General features: G+C 32.7%; 1 protein-coding gene and 1 pseudogene across 2 annotated transcripts in view; both read left to right on the forward strand.

Moving 5' to 3' along the window:
• Nucleotides 1–22,329, forward strand: part of PHYHIPL (phytanoyl-CoA 2-hydroxylase interacting protein like) — a 34,881-nt gene that overhangs the window by 6,781 nt on the left and 5,771 nt on the right. For both annotated transcript variants that reach the window (XM_006775812.2, XM_006775811.2), the window contains exons 2-3: nt 19,551–19,747; nt 20,920–21,094. In XM_006775812.2, coding sequence (XP_006775875.1) covers nt 19,583–19,747; nt 20,920–21,094 — 340 coding nt within the window. In that variant the 5' untranslated portion in view covers nt 19,551–19,582. The remainder of the gene's footprint in view (nt 1–19,550; nt 19,748–20,919; nt 21,095–22,329) is intronic.
• On the forward strand, nt 16,815–17,414 carry LOC102752436 (annotated as a pseudogene).

The raw sequence follows: 22,329 nt of genomic DNA on the forward strand, positions 1-22,329 counted from the left end.
AACTGTACATTCCACTAGTGAGACGAGAACTTAGGTGTAAAAAGGAAGGTTAGGATTTGACTTGAAATTTAGAGTGCCTCACCTCTTGAAGGAAAGGAGTGAACATATGCTGGGGAACCCCAAAGATGAAATAAATCTATATTCCAGGTTTTTAACAAAAATGGAAACAAGAGCTCTGCATTTTGAAGTTGCCCAATAGATATAGTTAAGCAAAAAGCATCCTACTCTGAATTGTAGTTAGTTTTGTCTGTGATGTTATGACTATTTGGGCCAAGTTTGTGATTCACTTTAAAAGGGCTGCTCTGTGGGGATTATTGCACATATATTACTTGTTGCAGTGGTGTGGCAATTAATGTAAAAAAAATCTTTAGATCTCCTTTTTTATGGCCAGTGGGAATGCTGCTATCTAATAATAGTATGAAAGGCTTATAGCTTTCCTAGACATATGGTATTAAAGAAAAGGCACAATATTTTTTTCAATATACTTACTTTGATTTTCTTGAAAAATAGTGTCTTATCTTCTGTAAGCCTAAATATTGATGAATGTCTCAAAGTCTTTCCATTTAAAAAGCTGATGATAAATGCAAAAAACAATGATAATTTTTGAGCACCTACTGTGTGATAGTTTTTTTTAATGATTGTACATTTGTATTATAAATAATGATGCAGAACAGGATCAACGAGTTATAGTCCTTGGGCCAAATCTGAAAACCTGTTGCCAGTTTTTATAAGTAAAATTTCATTGGAACACAGCCATACCCATTTGTTTACATATTGTCTATGGCTGTTTTCTTGCTACAACAGCAGAGTTGAGTAGCTGTGACAGCAGACCACATAGCCCACAAACCTCAAAATACTTATTTGCTTCTTTACAGAAAACAATTGCCAACTCCTAATGTCGAGGATTGAGAAAATAAATTAATCTCTCTTGATAGGAATAAATATATTGAAAGAAGAGTTTCTGAAGAAAAAAAGTACAATTATTTGCTTTTATATGTTACCAGGGTTTTGAGATTATGCAGATTGGGCAGAGAGCTGAAGAAAGCTGAAAAGCTTTATCAGGCAATAGGATAGCTCTTTTAAAGATGGAGTCAGTTAAAGATGGGTAGCCATCTGTGCCATTGAGTCTGATAGGCAGTAAGAGAAACAAGTCCTAATTGTAACTCGAAATTGCCTTCATATGAATAACTTTAGAAGTAAATATTAGTTATGCATTAGTATTTTCAGGTATAATTATAATTCTAGTAATAGCTATGTTTTAAAGTTGAAAAGTTATGATGTAAACTTTCAGAAATATGGATAGTTTTGATGCATATTACAGAAATTTATGTATATATTTCCTTCTAAACCAAATACTCATTGAAAGAGTCAAACAAGATCTTATCTTTTATCTCTACTGTAATACTTCTCAGTCTGCGTTTTTGTCATTTCTAATCTATTATTGACTGATTACTTATAAAAATATAATTAAAATGAATTATTAGAGAAATAAAATTTAAAAGATCCAAAAAGATTCAATCAATATAAAAGTTCCTGTCAAATTCCTAATAAAGTCTCTAAATGCTTAATCATAACTTTTATATTTATCACATCACAGACTGGCAAATAGGTTGCAGACCATAATTTGAGTACATTGCCTAAAGACAGTACCATTCTATTCTTATTCAATGATTAATTTTTAGGTACTAAACTTACTCTGTTACTATTCTCACTTTATTTCCTTTTGTTATTTTACTTACCTTGTATTTTTACCATTTTTTGTACATGTATTCCAACCTTAAGGTATTAAGAACTAGAGGGGGAAAGGGGTGCAAGAATGAATATAACTTGGATCCTGCATTCAAAGGATTTGTTGGCATTTAAGAAGACAATATATTTAAATAACTGTAATAATATGTAGTGATAAGTACTATAAATAGTGTATAGAAGAGAAAGTGGTTAAGTCTGTCTTGAGTTTCACAGAGGAAAGGAACATTTTTTTCTGGTTATTAACTGAACTACCAAAGAAAATAGAGACAGACTCATAGATAGAAAGCAGACAGACAGTTCTGGTGGGGGGAGAAGTTGTTGGGAGGGGTGATGGGATTGAGCAAAAAAAGTAAAAATAAGAGAACTCATGGACATGGACAACAGTGTGGTGGTGGTGGAGGTGGAGGTGGAAGAGGGCATAGTGGGGATAAATGGTGTTGGAAAAAAATAAAAAATAATGAAAAATAAAATTTGCCAGAAGTGGGATAAGGCCATTTCTGGTATAGAGCATATATAAAGGCATAAAATCATGTATATTCCAGGAATCATGGCATTTAGTATTGCTCAAGGAAAGAAGTGGTCCTTATGAGAAAATAAACTGAAAGGTAATTAGGACTAGCCAGATTATGGCATGAGTTTGGATTTATCTAGCCTGAAATCTCATTAATAGATTTCAAACTTTCTAATTTGTAGTAATTTGTAGAGAGTCTTTTAAAAAAACAACAACACACATTTTGCAGAAGTAAAAATAACATTTTATTAGTATACTTTTATCCTGTAATTTCAAACTCCTAGCATTCTTCAGATAAAGTCAATCAGGAATAATGAGAAATTAAAATTGCAGTTATACTTGAAAGTTGCTATTTTATATCAGCCTCAAACCTGCTTTATTTTTGTACTAGAGGCCCAGTGCACGATATTCGTTTACTTCGGGGGGGCAGGGGGTTGTTCCTCAGCCCAGCCTGTGCCCTTTCGCAGTCCGGGACCCCTTGGGGGATGTCTGCCTGCCAGATTAGGCCCGCTTCTGGCTGAGGCACACTGACCACCAGGGGGCAGTTCCTGCGTTGAGCGCCTGCCCTCTGGTGGTCAGTGTGCATTATAGCAACCGGTTGTTCAGCTGTTCAGTCAATTTGCATATTAGCCTTCTATTATATAGGATTTTATTTTTGCTGAATTGTTCCTAGGAAATTCTGGTTCATACAGATAAGTAGTGGCAAATGGTAATGTTTTAAAACTCATTTTACATTCTCACAATACTCTTCAAATAAACTGATACAGATTCAAAGAGAAACAGTAAGATATTTTTCAATATATTTTTATTAGTTTCAGAGAGGAAGGGAGAGAGAGAGACATAGGAACATCAGTGATGAGAGAGAATCATTGATCAGCTGCCTCCTGCACACCCCTTACAGGGAATTGAGCCTGCAACCCTGGGCATGTACCCTGATGGGAAATTGAACCCTTGACCTCTGGTTCATCAGTTGACACTCATAGTAGAGTAGATGTATTTTCATAGTAGAGTCAAAGAGTAAGTGTTCCTTTTGGAGGGAGATAATAGGATGGAGTCATCAGTGAGTTTAGTTTTTCATTGTTGTGGGTTTTGTTTGTTTTTTTGAGAAAATAAGTATTTTGTGATATCCTGAGATATTTGTTGATAACATTAAGAAAAAACACATAACTTTTTGCTGATCTGTTAAATTTCAGGCAGTGGAATTTATTTTACTTTCATAGTGAATCTTAAAATTGTAAGAATCAATTTACCTACATTCATAAGTTTGGTAACATTGTAACTATATTGTCAAATTGAGTTTCTTCAATGTATTAAACATCTGGATTATCAAATTAGTTTGCCCCTTATTTTTATTTGAAAGATATCTATCAAAGGTTTTTTGATTTAATAAATAAAGTATTTTTGTTTCTTTTGAAGTATTTATATCTTGCTTCAGGATGCATGCCCACCTAAGTTTGGTATAAAAAATGAATTTGGAAATTTTATATTCATAACATTATAATTAGTTTAAAAATCTTTAATTTAAGCAATAATCTGCATGTGATTATCTAAAACTATTTTTAAACACCTTAATATTCAGTCCTTAGTAGTGAACAATTATTACTTCATGAAAGCTGGCAATAGCTTTTACAGGAACTACCCCCACCCCTCAGATTTTAAAATTTTATTGACTTCCCTTAATATAGTCGTCTCAACACTTGTAACAATTTAGTTGATGGCATGTTAAAAACTGATTTAGACATTAAAAATTTCTTCTCCACCCTAACTGGTTTGGCTCAGTGGATAGAGCATCAGCCTGCGGACTGAAAGGTCCCAGGTTCGATTCCGGTCAAGGGCATGTACTTTGGTTGTGGGCACATCCCCAGTGGGAGGTGTGCAGGAGGCAGCTGATTGATGTTTCTAACTCTCTATCCCTCTCCCTTCCTCTCTGTAAAAAATCAATAAAATATATTTTTGAAAAAAAATTTCTTCTCCATTGTTTGTCATTTTACCATTCTTGCATTTTGGATTTACCTATTTGAGAAACTTCTACACATGTAATGGAGAGACCTGCCACATTCATATTCTCATTCAGTTAAATTAGAAACATTGTCAGCATTTGAATTAATCAAGTATAGGTGATGAGTAATTTTGTATTCTCAGCATTTCAGACATGTACCAAGGTTTTATTTCAGTTTTTGGATAACAGTTTTATTAATTTAATATATTTATTGCAATGTCAGGCACACTTTTTTTTTAAGCCATGGAACTTGTCGGAGACCATATTTGCAAAACCTTGTATGAACACATATGTAATACCTTAATCAATAAAGAAAATAAAAAACAAAACAAGAAATCTAATGAAAAGCGATCACTTTTTATCAGTACAGTGTAAATTTTACTGATAGATGACTATCAATGAAATTTAGCATTGTATTTTAGCTTTTGTGAGAGCTTCCAGCATATTTATTTCATTTTGAACATAGTTGTCAGTGTAGTCAATATTAGCTGAAAAATCAAGTGGTACTAATTAATAGTAAGACTTTGAGACATCTTGGGCCAAATCAGTCTCAATACATACATGTTAACGTTTCTTTAACATTTCTTATTGTAACTAGGTAAGTTTTTTAGGTAAATTGCCTTTACTGGAAAAAGTAAAACTCTATCCCAAACTTAGAAGAACTTCATCACAAATATAATTAGAATAATTAGAGAAGTACACAAAATTCATAGAAAGCTCTTCTATTTGATTTGGGCTGAAAGGCCAAATACATGCACCTGAATCTTGCATGAAATGAATTGAACTCTGCTTGCAGGTACTGGTGTACACCTCAAAGATAATTGCAGGTTTAGTTTCAGACCACTACAGTAAAGTGAGTATTGCAGATAAGTGAGTGGTAAACATTTTGCTGGTGAAGGGTCTTGCCTTCAGTTTCCAAAAAAATACATAACATATGTGAAGCACAATAAAGCCAGTGCAAAAAAAAAAAAAAAGATGTGCCTGTAATAATGTGTTCGTAAAATTTTATTTGAGCTTATACTTGCTGACTTGAGTTAAACAAACAAACATGAAACATGAACAGAGCCATAACCTTTTTATACATTATGCCATTTCTTGCTCTGAGGTAGCAGGCAAACTTTTGATGTTATCCAAAATCACATAATACTGCACAATATAATATGTGCTATTTGTATTGCAATTTTAAAAATTGTTAAAATAATTTAAAAGGAAGACAAATGATAACGTTTGCTGAACCCTTTAATGAACTCTGTATTTAAAAATATCAATAAATCATTGCTCAGGACCAATTTAAACCACTGATTCTCACCTGCCGGGCTTGTTAAACACAGATTGTTAGGTTCCACCCCCAGAGTTTCAGATTCCTTAGATCTGGGGTGGAGTCCGAGGACTTGAATTTTCTAGCAAATTTCCAGATGATGCCAATATTGGTGATTCAGAGGCCACACTTGAAGAAGCACTGCTCTAGGTAGCGTGACCAAAGAAATTCTTAGGTAAGAAAGAGATACTACATATTTGGTTTTAATAAATAGTATTCTGGTATCTATCTGCGGAATGAACTGGGATAGTGAGCCCAGAAGTTTAACCACTTAAAAGGCGATTATAGATACTAGGATTGTTCAGACAAGGCAGATAAAAATTTGGAGCAGAATTGAACAACATATATCTTAAGTAAAAATTGGTTGACTTTGTGATTAAACTAGAAGTGTGAAATACCAAAAAGGAGTTGTTGTTGATGGCTAAATTTGCTAGATTGGGTATATTTTGACACCAGTAAATAAAGTAGTAATTGTTGGTTGCGGGGAATGTGAAGGAGTGGCATTGATAACAAGCTCTTCCTAAAGTGTTTTGGGGACAAGTTAGGTTTCACACACTTGTGGAATGATTACATGAAAGAGTCCAGAAAGCATGATTAAAATATCTGTGTCCCATAGGGAGAGAGTTTGAGGATAAAGATGAAAATTTGGTAGTCCTTTTCAAGCTATTTTGTTGTTGTTGCTGCTGTTTTTATCAAGTGTTCTTTATCTTTTAGTCAGTATTTCGGATCTTGTCAAATTGTTGAATGAGCTCATTAGAGTGAGTAAATTTGAATTCTTTTTATGGTGTCTAAAAGCACATACAAATTAATTACTTTTGATATAATAATAATTTTGACTTCAGTGGGGTTATTTGGGGAAGTTCACATGGAAGAAATACAGTTGATCCAAGCTCTGTATTTGTTAGATGTATCCCCCTTATTTTGACTGGAAAGAGAATTAAGTATATGATTTTCCATGTTTACTGTGGAAATACACTGGAATAATTTTTTTTTCTCCTTGGAAACATAATCTGCAGTACATAAAATAAATGAACTGCTAGAACTTAAATTAGCAGGAAAAATATGACACTGTAGCCAAAAGAAAAACTAAAATCTTCACCAAAGCTATTTCTAAAACTTTCATACTGCACATGTATTTCCAAGGTTGTTTTTGTTTTTTTTACTTTGAACCTACTAATTTAAATGTTTACTAGGATATCTATTTAATACTGGCCTAAACATGACATAGTCTTTATTACGCTTAATTTTTGTGTATTTTTGCAGATTCTTTGTATTTAAAATTAGATAAACCTTTCATTTTAATAACTACAGTTTTGTGTAACTTTTTCAAAATATGCTAAGTATGAATGTTTGAAATTATTCTTATGTATTTTCTTCTGTTGCAATTCAGTATGTCTAATATTAATTTCCGTGGAACCTTTGTTATTTTTAGTGATTTTTTAAAGGAAAGCTTAATGACTAAAAAGCAGTGGTTCTGGAATTTGCTGTTTATACTACTTGTTTTGCTAAATGCTCTACTTATTGAAATTATAATGATAAAATTTACGGTAATAATATTTGACCTTGAAGTAGTGATGTGTTTCAAATACCATTTAGCCACCTCTACTAGAATTTCTATTCTGCATCATGTGTTGTAGAAGTATATCTTCATCTATATAAATATTTCTAAAAACTTATTATAGATCAACATTCACTGAACATTTTCTTCACTGACTTCATAATAATTTGAAGAATGTTTCCACAGGTTTTTTGTTGTTTTTTTGCCTGTAGCATTAATACTTTTTTACAGTTTAAACTTTCTGATTTCAAAGACCACTTAGTTTCATTATCATGTACTACTATTTTAATGAAAATCTTAAATATATTTCTCTGGATACATGCTTTATGCTATTTATTTACCACAAGTAATGTGTGTGTGCATTTATGTATTTACTTATTTTTATTGCATTTTAAAATAAAGATGTGCTGTCCTTTAAGAAAATGTGATATAAAATCTAAACTTAACAAAACACATTAATCAGGGAATAAACATTTTTGCTATAATAGTGTTCTTTGTCATTTCTCTAATGTTTTCATTGTTAAGAAGTTGACAAAAAGGCAAAATGGCAGTGAAATGTAACACCAACTAAATTGTCTTAAACAACGGTTTCTTAAATTTTGTCTGAAATTTTTATGAGAAGAAGTATATACTAAACATTGGGAATGCAAATTTAACATTTTTAGCAGCTTCTATTTATAAGCCATGTGAAAGGTAGCTCCATTATAATTGTGCTGACAAATTTCAAAAGCACTGCTGCATTTGTATCATTTCCTTACGAGTTTGCGCATTTCTATCAGCATTTATTTTTTTTCTTTTGAACACCCAGAACTCTTGTGAAATGTCAAAAACATTGTTTTGAAGTAAAAAATGACTCCTAAGAAAGCTAAGTGTGATGATGTAAGAAAAAAGAAAGGAGAAAAAGGATTTCACCCAAAATAGTTTTTGTTAAATTAAAAAGTAGTTTTGCAGAACTGGCTGTCTGGCTAAGTTGGTTAGTGTCAACCCATATACAAAAAAAAAAAAAAAGGTTGCAGGTTCAATTCACAACCAGGGTACATATCTAGGTTTCAGGTTCAGTCCCCAGTTGAGGCACGTACAAGAGGCAACCGATAAATGTTTCTCACTGGCATTGATGTTTTCCTCCCTTCCTCTCTCTCTGAAATCAATAGAAACAAATCCTTAGGTGAGTATTTTTTAAAAATTTGCAAATTTTTGTTTTGACTAATTTTATTAACAACATAAGGTATCATAATTTATTTTGGCAGCAGAACTTATTTTGCTTTTAAAATAAACTTTATTGTCTTGTATTACCAGTAAGGGTCTGTGAATGGCTTACTTCCATTTGTTGTACTCGATTTTTTATGGGGTAATTATATACTTTGCATTTACAATGTAAGGAAATTCAAAAGTGTTGTGTAAATGCCTTGAATATATTTTGTATGAATCCAAGGTCACATAAGATAATCAATTGGACCATAGAATATAGTAATAGAACTTCCATTAATATTTATTTTGTCTTAAGTTTGATTAGTTTTACCTACATAGGTTAATACTTGGTAGATCAAATAACCATGTAGACTGTATGTACATGGAGTACCCTTGTATAATTAGAGTATGGAATTGAGAAATGAAAAATATTATTGTTTAGTAGAACGCCTACTGATGTACTTTCCTGCATACTGATGTACCTATTTTTTGTGTGTGATATCTTCTCCAATTGTGATTGCCTTAAAACCAAGTATTTAAATAAATTGAATTTAGAGCTGGCCATTTGAATTGCTATATCACAAAATATTAAACCAAGATTATCAAAATAAAAACACATATTTGTATACTTTTTAAGTAATAAATGTAAATTTAAAGAATTATGTATTTTATCATTCTAAATTTTTATTTTGTCCATAGTCTATAATCTTTAGATTGCTTTGAATAGTATGAACATTTTAAAAATATTAACTCTTCCAATCCATGAGCATGAAGTATTTTCCCATTTATTTGATCTTCAATTTCTTTCATTAGAGTTTTATTGGTTTTTACTGTACAGATTTTTCCCATCCTTGGTTAAATTAATTTCTACTTATTTCATTCTTTTTGATGCATTTGGAAATGGAATTGCTTTCTTAACTTCTGTTTTAATTTCTTGCTATTAGTGTATAGAAATACAACAGATTTCTGCATATTTGATTTTGAATCCTGCAAATTTACAGTATTTGTTTATTCAAACAGTTTTAGGTAGCCTTTAGCATTTTTCTTTGTATAATATCATGCCATCTGCAAATAGTGACAGTTTTACTTCTTTCTTCCAATGTGGGTGCCTTTTATTTTTCTTCTTGCCTGATTACTCTAGTTAGGCTTCCTAGTGCTGTGTTGAATAAAAGTGATGAGCGTAGGCAGTCCTTGCCTTGTTCCTGAGAGATACAGTCAGGGGAGAACTGAAACGCATCCATTGGATTTGTTACCATGGAGTGTATTGTGACATGACAAGAGGACTTCTGTTGGAGTTGTACAGGCAGAAACTAGACTTGACTGGTTTTAAGAGTGCATAGGAGGTGAAGAAATAGAGATAACTTAGCACATTTTGGATGATGTTCTCAGAGAAGGATGTATAGGAGTAAGTGTTTTAAAAATGTATGTGTGTGTGTGTGTATGTGTGTTTGTTTTCTAGATTGTACTATATGCTACTTGAAAGTATGAACTCTAGTGTCTCGAACTCATCTTTGAATCTTCTTGCACTTATGCATTCAATAATGATTATTGAACATACAGGGTGGGCAAAAAGTAGGTTTACAGTTATAATACAAATAAATAATGCAATAATTAATAAAGAATAAAAGAATAAATTGCTTAATGTACTCACAACTGTAAACCGACTTTTGTCCACCCTTGTATGTCAATTAGCCTTCTAATTATGAGAAGAGTTTTATTTTGCTATTAATATTTATTTTGCTACTCTTGGAGGAGATTCTAATACTCAAAATTTATATAGTTACTAATGGAAAATTGCTTTTGCCTTTTCATAACCTTGAGATAAAAAGTAATATATACAACCCTACCTCTTAAAAAAACACTATCTCCAATATTTATTTTGTAACTGAGACACTTTTTAGTCTTCAGGTATAGAGAATTTGAAGTGATGAGGGAAGTGGCCTATTTTTATTTAGGAAAATAAATTTCAGTGTGCTGATCAACTTTATAATAATGCTCTAAATACAAATAAAGTCTCAGTTTTAAAAAACACATTATGATACAATAGCTTCTCTACTGTTTGCAATTATCCTTGCTAGTGAAAACAAACAAAATAATTTGTCAATAACTATTATGTATGTTTTGAAACTCCAATATTTTAAATTTCTGGTGCAGAGAAAAATGTACACCTTTCTTCCTAATATTTCTTCATGAAATATAATTGTGGTATCTGTATTTCAAAGAAATGTTTGCTCTTGAAATGTTTTAACTGTTTCTGTGCATACTGATAACTGATTATAGTCGTTATTCTACATTAAATTTTTTGCATAAAGTTACTGTATTTAGTTACAATAACTTTATTTGTAAAGTTATTATATTTAGTTGTAAGACTATCTGCGTAAAGTTTTGTATAAAGTATTGTGCATAGCAATGAAAGGACAAATGTGGAGAAAAATAAATTATGGCACATAAATTATATATTATATATTACTATTCAATTTATAGAATAAAATTTAGCTTGAATGTACTTATGATTCATAATAAAATGTTAGAAAAATGGAATGTATAATAATGCTTCCTACTAAATACTTTAATAGCTTTCATCATTCTTACCTTCACTTGAGAAACAGTTCTTTTTAAGCATGCCTACCAGAAAAACAAAGAAATTCAGGTATTGTGTCAGCATAAACCTTTCTGAACTTGAACTAAGATAAAATACTCTCTTTTCACGAAATGTTACCGTCTAGTTGACTACTGAACGAATAATTTTATAAGATTTGTATAAATTTCATTGAAATCAAACTCAAAGGTGCCACTGCCAGTTCTGTGAGTCACCCAAGTCTCCAAGCTAAGATATTTGCTTAAGTAGCTGTCCTTGTTTCTGAATATGTTGGGACTCCATATATGAATTTTTTTCTTATTATACACATGGATGGATCCAAATTTTGAAGTGTCTGAAGTTATACAGTTTGGGGTGTCCTATTTGGGAAAAAAAATACAAAATTGGGGGTACAAAATCAAGTATTAGAAACAAGTACAAGTGAAAGGGCCCTTGGAGCTTAAACTTAGTTTCCGGATAAATTCCTCTCTCCTGATATATTGAATATCATTCTCCCCATTTTTAGTGTGAATCACTTGAGTACAAATAATTTAGGCAACCTTTCCTAAGATCAGATAACTAGAAGTGGCAAAGACATGAAAGTCTTGTTTTATTCCAAAGCCCATGCAACATAGACATAGGTAAAATAGAAGAATCTGACAAAATATTGTAACAGTTCTGAAGGAAGCTATCTGGATACTCTGGAGTCATCAGGATGGGCTTTCAGAGATGTGGCTTGAGATTAACTTTGAAGAATAGATTACATTTTTTAGGAACTTTCAGATAGCTGTCCTAATAGGTGTACGATGATTATCTCATTGTGGTTTTGATATGCATTTCCCTGATGATTTGTAATGTTGAGCACCTTTTCATATACCTGTTGGCCATTTGTATGTCTTCTTTGGAAAAATGTGTATTCAAGTCCTTTGTGCATTTTCAATGGAGTTACTTTTTTTTTGTTATTGCGTTATGAGTTCCTTACGTATTTTGTATATTACCCTTTATCAGATATTTTGCTCTTGAGTTATGAGTTTCTTAGGTATTTTTATATCACCCTTTATCAGATATATGGTTTGCAAATACTTTCTCCCAGTCTGTAGATTGCCTTTTCATTTTGTTGATGGTTCCTTTGTGATGTAGAAGGTTTATATTTGAATATAGTCCCACTTGGTTATTTTTGCTTCTGTTGTCTTGGCTTTTGGTGTCTAATTCAAAAAGTCATTGCCAAGACCTATATGTCAAAGAGCTTTTCCATGTGTTTTCTTCTTGGAGTTTTAGGATTAATCATAAAGTTTAAGTTTAATCTATGCTGAGTTGATCTTTGTGTATGGTTTAAGACAACAGTTCAATTTCTTTGTTTTGCATATGGATATCCAGTTTTCCCGGTATCATGTATTGAAGAGACTATCCTTTCTGCATTTATGTGTTCTTCATAACCTTGTGGAAAATTAGTTGACCATATATGCTTGGATTTATTTCTGGGTCCTCTATTCTGTTTATTTGTCTGTGTGTCTGTTTTTATGACAGTGCCATGCTGTTTTGGTTATAGCTGTCTAATATAATTTGAAATCAGGAAGTGTGGTGCTTCCCACCCTGTTCTTCTCAAGATTGCTTTAGCTATTTAGGGTCTTTTGTTGTTCCATATGAATTTTAGATTGGTTATTCCATTTTTATGAAAAATGCCATTGGAGTTTTGATAGGGATTATGTTGAATCTGTATGTCATTCTGGGTACTATGGACATTTTAGCAATTTAATTTTTCAAATCCATGACCATGGGATAATTTTCATTTATTTGTATCTTCAATGTCTTTCATAAGTGTTTTATACTTTTCAGTGTACAGATCTTTCAATTCCTTGGTTAAATGTATTCCAAAGTATTTTATTCTTTTTGATGCTATTGTAAATGATACTCTTTTTTATTTTATTTTCAGATCATTACTAGTGTAAAGAAATGCAACTAGTCTTTGTATGTTGATTTTTTTAATCCTACAACTTTACCAAATTTATTAGTTCAAACAGTTTTTTTGTGTAGTTTTAAGGGATTTCTACATCTAGGACCTTGTCATCTGTAAACAATGGTAGTTTTACTTCTTTCTTTCTGAGTTGGATACCTTTTACTTTTCTCTTGTCTGATTGCTCTTCGTATCATATGATCCAGCAATCTCTATTTTGGCTATATACACAAAGGAAAGGAAATCAGTATTTTGAAGAGATAGCTGCATTCCATGTTCACTGCAGCATTATTCACAATAGCCAAGTTATGGACACAACCTAAGTGTCTGTCTATGGATAAATGGATATATATATATATATATATATACACATACACACACACACACACACACACACACACGTACGTGCAATAGAATATTATTTCTTAAGAAATCCTGCCATTAACAACAATATGGATTAACCTGGGGGACATTGTGTGTGCTCTCTCCCCTCTCCCTTTCCTCCCTCTCTAAAAATCAATTTAAATAAATAAATGAATAGGTAATTGGGAATACAGATTATGAAAACAAATGTGATTCAACATTTGCACTTTTGGGGATTTATCCAAATCATAGCTATGCACAAAATTTATATAGAATAGTGGTGACTAGAGTGTTATTATGGGAAGAGATTGGAAACAATATGTCCAGTATTAGGACTACTGATTAATAGAGTAAATCAAGATTAGAATTATGTGTAGTCATGGAAGAACATTCACAGTATATTAAGAAAAAGATAGGTTACAAAACAGTATGCACAGTATGATAATAGTATAGAGATTACAAGTGATTTTTATCTTCTTTGTATTTTTTCCTAAAAGTTCCAACAGTATTCAGTGTTACCAATGTTGAGATTATAAATAAAGCATTTTTAGGTTTTTCTGTAGTTACTATTTTGAGTTTTATTACTGTCTTAATTAGCTTTTCTTTCATGACTTTAAAAGTATTGTAGTATTTTTAAAGTTGTTTTTATGAAGAGGAAAGTACTTTTGACTTTGTAATGGAAATTAGAGATACATTTATTTCAACTTATGTACGTATATATATTTATGCATACATATGTAATCTTAATTATAAAATCAATTCTCCTACCTGTAGTTTGGTAGTATTTTTTTGAATCACTAAATTTTAGGAAGAAAAAAAAGATATTATACAAGAAAATTGTTCCTGGTTGTTTTTAGGTGAAGTGAATCTAACTTCTGCAATTTTTTTCTTAGGACAGCTTAAGTCTTATTATTAAAACTAATTACCTTTATTACCTTTTAAAAACACTCACTTTATTCAAACTGAGTTATTTATGCTTTTTAAGTACTGTAACTAAGATTTTAGATTGGTTTCTATTATTAGCACTTCTAGGGAAGATATTATGAGGAAAAAAATTACTAGTTCTTTTCACAACAAAACTGGTGGGGCTAAGGGACAATGGTGCAAAAAAAATATGCCAAACTTTCAACATAATTTTAAGATTGAGAATATAGAACTTTCAAATTATCTCTAAGTTAAAAAAAAATCGGAAATATTTCCCAAACTCCTGCTCCAAGTCCAATTCTAGAGCAAGTAGAAAGAGAAGGGAGGATCCAGGGAGACTGCAGAAATGAGAAAAGAGGAGAATGGCGGGTCTAAGATTGAACTATTAGAGAATCTGAGTAAAGGGTATGGGAGCTCTTAATAGTATTCTTGCAAATTTTCTATAAGACTGAACTTATATTAAAAGTATTATCAAGAAATTAAAAGGTGAATTACGTAGTAATTAAATGATACAAAAATGGCAAAATGTTGATAGTTGTTAAATATGGGCGATAGGCACATGAGTATTCATTATGTTATATTCTATACTTGGTGTATTCTTACAAACTTCCATAATAGACTTTTTAAAGGGAGTGAATTTGCAGTGATCATTTTATAGATAATATAAATTTACTTCTTAAATACTGTTGCTTTTATGACACTTAAAATCAGAACATGTTGAAATAAACTAACGGCAAGGTATTTTATCTTCATAGATTAGAAGACAATGGTCAAATGGCTATACCACTCAAATTGATCTATAGGTTAAACTCAATCCCTAGCAAAATTTCACCTGTCTTCTTTGCAGAAATTGACAAGCTGATCTTAATTTAAGGTAGAAATTCAAGTGATCCATAATAGCCAAAATAATCCTGAAAAAGAGCAAAATTGGAGTACATCATACTTTCCAATTTTGAAACATACTGCATTGCCACTACGGTAATCAAGACAGTGTATTAATTGAATATGGGAAGAGATATAGATCATTGGAACAGAATTGAGGGTGTAGAAAAGTGTAGAAATAAAGCTTACATTTAGAGCCAACTGATTTTTTTGCAAGAGTGCCAAGTCAGTTAAATAAGCAAAGAATAAATTTCAATAAATGATGCTAGGGCAACTGCATATCCGCATGAAAAAGAATGAAATGGGTGTCTATTTCACACCAAATACAAAAATTAACTAAGAATGGACCAAAAACCTAAATATGAGGGGTAAAACTATAAAGTTCTTAGATTAGAAGAAAATTTAGGTGTAGATATTTGGGGTCTAAGATTAGGCAATGGTCTCTTAGTCATGACACAAAAAGTACAAGCAACAAAAGAAGATAGATAATAATACCTGGGGGATGAGGATATGGTGAAATTAGAACTCTCATACACTGCTGGTTGGAATTTAAAATGGTACAGCCAATTTAGAAAACAGTCTGACAGTTCCTCAGCCAGTTAAACGTAGAGACACCATATGAACCAGCAATTTTACTCTTAGTTATATGCCCAAGAGAAATGAAGATAATTGTCCACACAAAAACTTATACATGAATGTTCATTGCAACATTATTTATAATAACCAAAAAGTAGACACAAACCAAATGTTCATCAGCTGATAAGTAGATAAACAATAGATGGTATATTCATACAGTGGAATATTATCAGCAATAAGAATAAATGAAGTGCTTATGGATGAAACTTGAAAATATGCTAGGTGAAAATATACTAAAAGTGGAAGAGGGCAGTCATGAAGAACAGCATATTAGTATATGATCCATTTATATGAAATGTCCAAATAGGCAAATATATAGACAATTAGTGATTGCCTGGGGCTGAGGAAAGGGGATAAGTAAGGGTTGGGATATGATGGTTAAGGTGTGGCGTTTCTTTTGGGAGTATAATAGAGTTCAATAATTGATTGTGGAGATGGATGTACAACTCTGAATCTACTAAAAGCCATTTATTTAATTGTATACTTTAAATTAGTGATTATATGGTATGTGGATTATATTTCAATAAAGCGGTTATTTTAAAAATCTGGTCATTCTTTTGTAAAGCATTTTGAGTTTTGTGAGAGAACAGTCATACATACCAAATATGTCAGTATAATCTGGCAATGTTTCCAGCTTGCATTTCAATAACTGCTGTTAGAAAAATACTTTTGAAATGTCCGAAAAGCAATTTTCATATTTTGGACAAATATGAGTCATTTACTTTTTATTCAGTATTACCAGCACTATAGCCATAGATATTAGAATAAGTTGGCATGTAAAGTAGAAAAATGTAGCTAGAATTTACCCTTAATATGAAGTCTTACTAAGAAAGGGAAGCTGCATTGGGAAGTACACTTGATTGTGCAGATCTAAGATAGTACTGGTTGGTTACTGAATATTAGTGTCGCGCAGCTCACTGTTGTTTCACCAGTTTTATAGAGAAAATCATTGTCTTCTGTCACTTATCTCAAATTTCAGTTAAATATTGATTTTCAGAGTGTGAGGAAGAAGAATGTTACATGTAATTTAGGACAAATTTAAGTTCAGTTCTTTACCTGTTCTGCCCCAGTAAGAAAGCTGCATAGAGAATGATCTGGTGGCTTTGTAAAGAACTGTGGTCTATGAGCGGTTACGTCATGGGCTGTTGATCCTAACTTAATCCAGAATGGCTACTGTGATCCCTGTGGATAAGAAAAATGGGGAAGCAGGCCCCCCTGTGGCTCCTAAGAACTGGCTGAAGCTGGCCTTGGGGCCTTTCAAATTTGGGATAATTCAGGTTTCAACACCACATGTTGGCAAAATGCTTGATGCTTCACCAGCCTTACCTAAAGTTCCCAGAAGCCTTTGAGAACTGTCAACAGAGCTACAGGAAAGTCAGTAGAGACTAATGGTCCTCTCAAGCAGAAACAGACAACTTTCTCTGCTAAAACGGTGACCAAGAGGACTATTTATTAAAGCAAAATGCTCTGCTCCTGCATCAGATGACACCTATTGAGAAATAGAAACGTTCTCTCCCTTCAGTCCTTTAGATTTTGAGAGTTTCGACCTGCCTGAGGAAGACCAGATTGCATAGCCACCCGCCTTCCTTGAATGGAGTACCTCAAAAATTGAAAAGCTGTTAACACCTAGCCCCCCTTCACCTCTAAAGATGCCCTCTCCACTGGGGGAGCCTAATCCGTTGCAGTCTCCCTCGAGCATTCTGTGGACTGTGAATGTTGAGTTGCCACCTGTTTGCCATGACTTAGAGATTTAAGTTTCTTAGTGTTTTATAGTTTGTGTGTATGTCTTAATAGTTTAACAGATTCTTCTTTTATAAAAAAGAACTGGGACTATGATAAGGGACTTGAAAATGAAGATTCTTGATATAACAAATCTTTTATATAAGTTTGAGCTTTATATTGTTCTGAATGTGGAAATGAGCAAAAGTTTCCACATTTCAATAATTTATATCTCGTTTTAATAATAAGTACAAATGTATAAAAAAAGTATTCAAGGAAATAATCAAATATTTGTTATTTTAAGGTTGAATAAAATAACAATAGGGTAAGTATAAGTGGCAAAAGGTAGTGTTTTTTTATTTTATTGATTTTTTTTTACAGAGAGGAAGGGAGAGGGGATAGAAAGTTAGAAACATCGACGAGAGAGAACCATCGATCAGCTGCCTCCTGCACACCCCCTACTGGGAATGTGCCCGCAACCAAGGTACATGCCCTTGACCTGAATCGAACCTGGGACCCTTCAGTCTGCAGGCCAATGCTCAATCCACTGAGCCAACTGGTTAGGGCAAAAAGGTAGTGTTTTATATAGTGTTAATATTTCAGAGTACTTTTATTAAATTGCATCAAATGCAAAATAGCTTTACTTTTCTCTATATGATCTTAAATAACAATTTTTTCACTCAGTTGTGAAATTATATGGACAGTCATAATCTAAACAAGTTCTACAGATATTTCTATCATTACAGTCCAGAAAGATTTTCATTAGTGTTGCTTATATTTTAAACATAATTACAACCAGGATAACAGGTTTAAATATAGGCTTTTTTGAATAGAGCAAAAATTACTAACATTCGAGTATTTATTGCCTTTCCCTTTCCCAAGGCCATTAAAAACATTTCGCTTGCTATCTTCCCTTCCTTTGACTTTTGAATGACTTTCCAAAAGCAATTTGGAAATTCTTGAGGTCAGGTGGGGAGAGATGAAAAAGATGGGGGAGTAATTTTTCTGGGAGTTTTACTGGAGAGGGAATCTGGTAAAACTAGAGTGTGAGGGATGTACATAGAAGAATTATAAGGATTTTTAAAAGTATTGTTCAAAAAATGATTTTTTTTTTCAAAAAAGTTATTTTGAAATTAGTTTCTATTGCCATTGGGTACCTCTGGCTACAACACAGCTTGAAATGAGACAACATATGTCAAAGATTTAATAATACTGGGAATTGTCAAAAGTTTTATATCAGTAATTGAAATGGGAGTGTGGAGGCACACTTTTATTTATGTTGGCTTGGGGGAAGGGAGCATGGGAAGGATGAGTGGAGTAAAATTTGATTCAGGGTGTTGTTCCAATATATAAAACAAACTTGGCAAATCTGTTTCCATCATACTTTTAGCCAAATTGATAGCATTTGCTCTAAGCGGAAATGTAGAATGCAGTCATTAAAGTGACCAGATGTCAGATCAGTTCTTCAGGATTTTAATATCAATCAAGATAGCAGTTTTTTCTTTCCTAGCTTTATCTGTTGTTTTAGCACTCAAAATTAAATTTATCCAGCTACAACAAATGAAAAGAGTCCTAGAGTAATTCTTGACAGTTACTTGCAAGGGAATGGTATTTAGTATTACTTGTATATGTAGTATAAATATTACATGCTATTCTGTATATAAATTTCCTAAAGGGAAAAGGAGAAGCAGTTTTTATAGACTGCCACTGGTACCTCATAGATTTTTTTTAAAGAAACATTTTTCTGACTGGACTCTTCATATAAACATTTCTGACTTCATCTAGCTTAAAATACCTGATATTTAATTTAGAACAGAATTCATTAGTCATATAGGAATAATGGTCTCTTGGGGTTTTTCAGATGGAAACTATCATGTAAGGTTAATCTTTTATAGACTAGAAAGATAGATTACCACTGTTTTTATTTTCATTCTGTGAAAGCAGAAATTGGAAAAGTAAATTGAAAATGTAGAGTTGGTAAAGACTAATTAGTTATGCTTTTTATTGGTAATATGACCTTTTACTGTCATTAACACTCAGATTACTTCATGAGCAAAATGAAATCTCAAAGTTAGTAATTAGATAGTTGAATTCAGAAATATGTACACAGCTTGCAAACTGTAAAAATCCATTGGTTGGAAACTAACTATCTGTGCATTGTTTTCTTGCAGGGAACAAATCACAAGACAGTGGCATAGCTGAGATGGAGGAACTTCCAGTACCACATAACATCAAAATAAGCAACATTACATGTGACTCATTCAAGATTTCATGGGAAATGGATTCCAAATCAAAGGACCGTATTACACACTATTTCATTGACCTCAACAAGAAAGAGAACAAGAATTCCAATAAATTTAAACACAAGGTAAAATCCTAATACGCATATATTAGCATCTTAAAAACTTTCTAAGTATGAGGACATTTTCAAAGAAGGAATAATGTTCTATTAATTACTTATATATAATGCATTTAACATTGGGAAAAATAAAAATTACATCTCATTTAAAAAACCTATCCCTCTATGAAATTTTGTAAGAAAATGGAATGCCAAGTATATTGTTAAAATACAGTATTTCTCAAAAAAAGGTAAAATCATGACTCACACAGACATAAAAAATGAACATATGTTAAAGATTTTATTTCACTTATTGATGAGGTATAACAACCAGTTCAAAGAATAATCCAAAGAAAAGACAATCAGGATATTGAAATAAATGTGTAAAGGAGAGACAAAACTGTTTTGGGTTGGAGGAGGAAGCAAAGGCAGGAGGGGAGGGTTGTGTGTACTCCCACCCCCACTTAACAGAATTCATTTGCATGTATTTAGACAAGAATAACTGAATTGTTATAAGCTATCTAAAAATTACAGAGTGGTAAAATATCTTCCACAGAATCAGAAGAAGATAGCCAGAAGGGTGTGAGATAGGTGATTTATAGTTTTTTATTGAAGCACACATTTTTCCCTATGTTAACTGCCAAAAGGGAATGTGAAAGAGCTTATAAACTTTAGGGTGTTTGTTAAAATACTTTAGGGCTAAAAATTGTTTTATGTAGTCTTTGTTTTATGGTTTGAGAATGAAAATTATCCTTTAGTTGTTTCAGAAATGTAACACTTCTCTGATATTCTCATATTACCTACTTAACACGTATCTTCTCTATTACATATCTCCCTTCATAAGTAACTACAAAAAGAATAATAATTACCTGGTTGAAGTATTTTTTCTTATGTTTCAGTAATTTTACTGATGATGGTCTGGTTTTTTTTATACTGATAATAAGTTTAATTTGACAAATCTTTTGAAGAACTGTCTTATTTTGTCTAGAAACTTTGCATTTTACTAGATATACAGTTATACATACTAACTATAAATGAGGATTATACTGCAGATAATGTGATAGAACAAGAGAAGTCATTATATTTACTGTGTTCCGATTCTGATTCTGCTTCCTTTGCCCCTCTCTCCCTCCCTCCTTCCCTCCCTCCCTCTCTCCCTCCCTCCTTCCCTCCCTCCTTCCTTCCCTTCTTTCCTTCCCTAGGATGTTCCAACAAAATTAGTGGCAAAAGCTGTTCCCTTGCCAATGACTGTCCGCGGACATTGGTTTCTGAGCCCAAGAACGGAGTATACGGTAGCAGTGCAGACTGCCTCAAAACAAGTTGATGGTGATTATGTTGTGTCTGAATGGAGTGAAATTATAGAATTCTGCACAGCAGGTAAGAGAAGAAGAAAAAAATGTTTGATAATTCCTATAAAGCTAATTATAGAAAAATTTATTTTTTGTAATTATAAGGTGATATGTATCGCATAGATCATTGCTGCATTGCCAGTAATATTGTATAACAGAACAAGCCATGTTGTATTGATTGGAAGGAGCTGAGATTCTTAACAAAAGCTGGACAATGGCATTAAATGACTTCTTTGCTATGTACATAGTTTGATTTCTCAAAGTAAAAGCTTTGCAATAAAAATGGATGCAGTTTGAAAGTACACTCAGCATATTTTGTGGAAGAACATTTTCTTCCTTTTCTTTTTCCCCACGAGTATTGAAAGGAAGAAGTAGCAAGAAACATCCTTCTCTCATTTAGGGGAAAAGAGGCAGATTTCAATGACTGTACTTAATGAGAAACGTTACTGGATTTTTTTCACTTGAGTGCTGAAAATCTCTCTCTAACCTAGTATCTTGTGTGTGTGTGACATGTACTCCTTTACTTCATTAGAAAATACCTCATGGCTGGCATGGCTCAGGGTTAGAGTGTCAGCCTGAAAACCAAAGGGTCCCTGGTTCGATTCTGGTCAAGCGTATGTACCTGGGTTGCAGGTTGCTTGCCTGGTTGGGGCGAGTGTGGGAGGCAACCAGTTGATGTGGCTCTCTCACATCGATGTTTCTCTCTCCCCCCTCTCTCCCTCTCTTCCACTCTCTAAAATCAATGGAAAAAATATCTTCCAGTGAGGATTAACACACAAAAAGAAAATGCCTTATAGCTATTTGGCATTGAGATATCTGATATGGAGAGACCATCCCCTTTGATCTTGAACTTAACCTTAATATTCTATTATATTGGAGATGTTACCAATCATCTTATTCATTCGTTTATTCATTCAATCAAGAAACATATGTATTGAGCATTTAAATGTGTTGAAGGGATACATCTGTCATCCTCCCCTTTTTGTCTATCAAAATGGTGCTTTGTTTCCTCTCTGTCTAGGTCAGTGGTTCTCAACCTTGGCTGCACATTAAAATCACCTGGGAATCTTTTTAAGATTCTTTCTGGGCCTCATCCTCCAGAAATTCTGTTTCTTTGTTATGGGGTGAGGCCACAACATTAGTAACAAAGAAAGAGAATTTCCGGAGGATGGGGCCCAGAAGTCAGGATTTTAAAAAGATTCCCAGGTGATTCTAATGTGCAGCCAAGGTTGAGAACCACTGGTATAGGTCAGTGGTCGGCAT

Source organism: Myotis davidii, unplaced genomic scaffold, assembly GCF_000327345.1.
Source record: "Myotis davidii unplaced genomic scaffold, ASM32734v1 scaffold1187, whole genome shotgun sequence".
Classification (NCBI taxonomy): domain Eukaryota; kingdom Metazoa; phylum Chordata; class Mammalia; order Chiroptera; family Vespertilionidae; genus Myotis; species Myotis davidii.